The sequence below is a fragment of the Nerophis ophidion genome, linkage group LG23 (assembly GCF_033978795.1).
Source record: "Nerophis ophidion isolate RoL-2023_Sa linkage group LG23, RoL_Noph_v1.0, whole genome shotgun sequence".
NCBI classification, from domain to species: Eukaryota; Metazoa; Chordata; class Actinopteri; order Syngnathiformes; family Syngnathidae; genus Nerophis; species Nerophis ophidion.
Window position 1 is genome coordinate 42,472,800 of NC_084633.1, and position 5,000 is coordinate 42,477,799.

Sequence of the window (5,000 nt, forward strand, 5' to 3'; positions counted from 1 at the left end):
TCCTTTTCAACTTATATTCAATTGAATAGACTGCAAAGACAAGATATTTCATCTTCACACTGACAAACTTTGGTATTCTTTGCAAATAATCATGAAGTTAGAATGTAATGGCAGCAACACATTGCAAAGACGGCATTTTTACCAGTGTGTTACATGGCCTTTCCTTTGAACAACACTCAGTGCAGGTTTGGGAAGTGAGGAGACACATTTTTGTAGTGGAATTCTTTCCCATTCTTGCTTGATGTACAGCTTAAGTTGTTCAACAGTCTCCTGCCTCATATTTTAGCCTGCACACATTTTCAATGTCTGGACTACAGGCAGGCCAGTCTAGTACCTGCACTCTCTCACTATGAAGCCACGCTGTTGTAACACCTGGCTTGGCATTGTCTTGCTGGAATAAGCAGGGGCGTCCATGATAACAACATATGTTGCTCCAAAAGCTGTATGTACCTTTCAGCTTTAATGGTGCCTTCACAGATGTGTAAGTTAGTCATGTCTTGGCCACTAATACACCCCCATACCATCACACATGCTGCCTAGAACACTTTCACCCTACAACAATCACTAATACACCCCCATACCATCACACATGCTGCCTAGAACACTTTCACCCTACAACAATCACTAATACACCCCCATACCATCACACATGCTGACTAGAACACTTTCACCCTACAACAATCACTAATACACCCCCATACCATCACACATGCTGCCTAGAACACTTTCACCCTACAACAATCACTAATACACCCCCATACCATCACACATGCTGCCTAGAACACTTTCACCCTACAACAATCACTAATACACCCCCATACCATCACACATGCTGCCTAGAACACTTTCACCCTACAACAATCACTAATACACCCCCATACCATCACACATGCTGCCTACAACACTTTCACCCTACAACAATCACTAATACACCCCCATACCATCACACATGCTGCCTAGAACACTTTCACCCTACAACAATCACTAATACACCCCCATACCATCACACATGCTGCCTAGAACACTTTCACCCTACAACAATCACTAATACACCCCCATACCATCACACATGCTGCCTAGAACACTTTCACCCTACAACAATCACTAATACACCCCCATACCATCACACATGCTGCCTAGAACACTTTCACCCTACAACAATCACTAATACACCCCCATACCATCACACATGCTGACTAGAACACTTTCACCCTACAACAATCACTAATACACCCCCATACCATCACACATGCTGCCTACAACACTTTCACCCTACAACAATCACTAATACACCCCCATACCATCACACATGCTGCCTACAACACTTTCACCCTACAACAATCACTAATACACCCCCATACCATCACACATGCTGACTACCACACTTTCACCCTACAACAATCACTAATACACCCCCATACCATCACACATGCTGCCTAGAACACTTTCACCCTACAACAATCACTAATACACCCCCATACCATCACACATGCTGCCTAGAACACTTTCACCCTACAACAATCACTAATACACCCCCATACCATCACACATGCTGCCTACAACACTTTCACCCTACAACAATCACTAATACACCCCCATACCATCACACATGCTGACTACCACACTTTCACCCTACAACAATCACTAATACACCCCCATACCATCACACATGCTGCCTAGAACACTTTCACCCTACAACAATCACTAATACACCCCCATACCATCACACATGCTGCCTAGAACACTTTCACCCTACAACAATCACTAATACACCCCCATACCATCACACATGCTGACTACAACACTTTCACCCTACAACAATCACTAATACAACCCCATACCATCACACATGCTGCCTAGAACACTTTCACCCTACAACAATCACTAATACACCCCCATACCATCACACATGCTGCCTAGAACACTTTCACCCTACAACAATCACTAATACACCCCCATACCATCACACATGCTGCCTAGAACACTTTCACCCTACAACAATCACTAATACACCCCCATACCATCACACATGCTGCCTAGAACACTTTCACCCTATAACAATCACTAATACACCCCCATACCATCACACATGCTGCCTAGAACACTTTCACCCTACAACAATCACTAATACACCCCCATACCATCACACATGCTGACTACCACACTTTCACCCTACAACAATCACTAATACACCCCCATACCATCACACATGCTGCCTAGAACACTTTCACCCTATAACAATCACTAATACACCCCCATACCATCACACATGCTGCCTACAACACTTTCACCCTACAACAATCACTAATACACCCCCATACCATCACACATGCTGACTAGAACACTTTCACCCTACAACAATCACTAATACACCCCCATACCATCACACATGCTGCCTAGAACACTTTCACCCTACAACAATCACTAATACACCCCCATACCATCACACATGCTGCCTAGAACACTTTCACCCTACAACAATCACTAATACACCCCCATACCATCACACATGCTGCCTAGAACACTTTCACCCTACAACAATCACTAATACACCCCCATACCATCACACATGCTGCCTAGAACACTTTCACCCTACAACAATCACTAATACACCCCCATACCATCACACATGCTGACTACCACACTTTCACCCTACAACAATCACTAATACACCCCCATACCATCACACATGCTGACTAGAACACTTTCACCCTACAACAATCACTAATACACCCCCATACCATCACACATGCTGACTACAACACTTTCACCCTACAACAATCACTAATACAACCCCATACCATCACACATGCTGCCTAGAACACTTTCACCCTACAACAATCACTAATACACCCCCATACCATCACACATGCTGCCTAGAACACTTTCACCCTACAACAATCACTAATACACCCCCATACCATCACACATGCTGACTACCACACTTTCACCCTACAACAATCACTAATACACCCCCATACCATCACACATGCTGCCTAGAACACTTTCACCCTATAACAATCACTAATACACCCCCATACCATCACACATGCTGCCTACAACACTTTCACCCTACAACAATCACTAATACACCCCCATACCATCACACATGCTGACTAGAACACTTTCACCCTACAACAATCACTAATACACCCCCATACCATCACACATGCTGCCTAGAACACTTTCACCCTACAACAATCACTAATACACCCCCATACCATCACACATGCTGCCTAGAACACTTTCACCCTACAACAATCACTAATACACCCCCATACCATCACACATGCTGCCTAGAACACTTTCACCCTACAACAATCACTAATACACCCCCATACCATCACACATGCTGCCTAGAACACTTTCACCCTACAACAATCACTAATACACCCCCATACCATCACACATGCTGCCTAGAACACTTTCACCCTACAACAATCACTAATACACCCCCATACCATCACACATGCTGCCTAGAACACTTTCACCCTACAACAATCACTAATACACCCCCATACCATCACACATGCTGCCTAGAACACTTTCACCCTACAACAATCACTAATACACCCCCATACCATCACACATGCTGCCTAGAACACTTTCACCCTACAACAATCACTAATACACCCCCATACCATCACACATGCTGCCTAGAACACTTTCACCCTACAACAATCACTAATACACCCCCATACCATCACACATGCTGCCTAGAACACTTTCACCCTACAACAATCACTAATACACCCCCATACCATCACACATGCTGCCTAGAACACTTTCACCCTACAACAACCCCTATGGTTATTTTCCTCTTTAGCCCGGAGGACACAACATCCACAGTTTTCAAAAACTATTTAAAAAGTGGACTGGTCAGACCACAGAACACTTTTCCACTTTGCATCAGTCCATCTTGGATAAACTCGGGCCCAGAGAAGCCAGCTGCATTTCTGGGTGTTGTTGATAAATGGCTTTGGCTTTGCATAGTAGAGTTTTAACTTGCACTTACAGTTGTAGCGACCAACTGTAGTTACTGACAGTGGTTTTCTGAAGTGTTCCTGAGCCCATGTGGTGATATCCTTTACACACTCATGTTCGTTAGCGCCTGAGGGATGCAAGGTGTGTAATATCATGGCTTACATCCAGTGATTTCTCCACATTCTCTCAACCTTTTGATGATATTACGGAGCGTAGATGGTGAAATTCCTAAATTCCGTGTTGAGAAATGTTGTTCTTAAAAAATTTGCTCAGGCATTTGTTGACAAAGTGGTGACCGTTGCCTCGTCCTTGTTTGTGAATGAGTGAGCATTTCATGGAAGCTGCTTTTATAGCCAATCATGGCACCCACCTGTTCCCAATTAGCCTGTTCACCTGTGGGATGTTCCAAATTAGTGTTTGATGAGCATTCCTCAGCTTTCTCACTCTTTTTTGCCACTTGTGCCAGCTTTTTTGAAACATGTTGCAGGCATCCAATTCCAAATGAGCTAATATTTGCAAAGAATACCAAAGTTTGTCAGTGTGAAGATGAAATATCTTGTCTTTGCAGTCTATTCAATTGAATATAAGTTGAAAAGGATTTGTTGTATTCTCTTTTTATTTAACATTTACACAAGGTGACAACTTCACTGCTTTTGTAGTTTGTGCTTGGATTCATAGTTTTTGGAGACTGGATAAAAGCCACTTGGTTCCGACAACAACTTGTCCTCCTGGCAGGTCTACTTTGGTCGCTGGCTCATTGAGGGCAGCCCTTACGTGATCCTGATCGATGTGGGCTTCACCGCCTGGTCCCTGGACACCTGGAAGAGCGAGCTGTGGGACCTCTGTGGCGTGGGCGTGCCTTGGTTTGACCGCGAGGCCAACGACGCCGTCTTGTTCGGCTTCCTGACGGCTTGGCTTTTGGGAGAGGTGCCACTTCCTCGCCTGAAGGTGGAGCGTGTCGGGAGGGTGACCAACGTGTGTGCGTGTGTGTGCGTGCGTGTGTGCGTGTGCGTGTG

The 5,000-nt window shown here is 44.6% G+C and overlaps 1 protein-coding gene across 4 annotated transcripts in view; it reads left to right on the plus strand.

The window, feature by feature from the left end:
- Positions 1-5,000, plus strand: part of gys1 (glycogen synthase 1 (muscle)) — a 64,314-nt gene that overhangs the window by 29,405 nt on the left and 29,909 nt on the right. For all 4 annotated transcript variants that reach the window (XR_009803841.1, XR_009803840.1, XM_061884708.1 and 1 more), the window contains exon 4: positions 4,720-4,911. Coding sequence is in view for 2 of the 4 variants with exons in the window: in XM_061884708.1 (XP_061740692.1) it covers positions 4,720-4,911 (192 nt within the window). In the remaining 2 variants the exon portion in view is untranslated. The remainder of the gene's footprint in view (positions 1-4,719; positions 4,912-5,000) is intronic.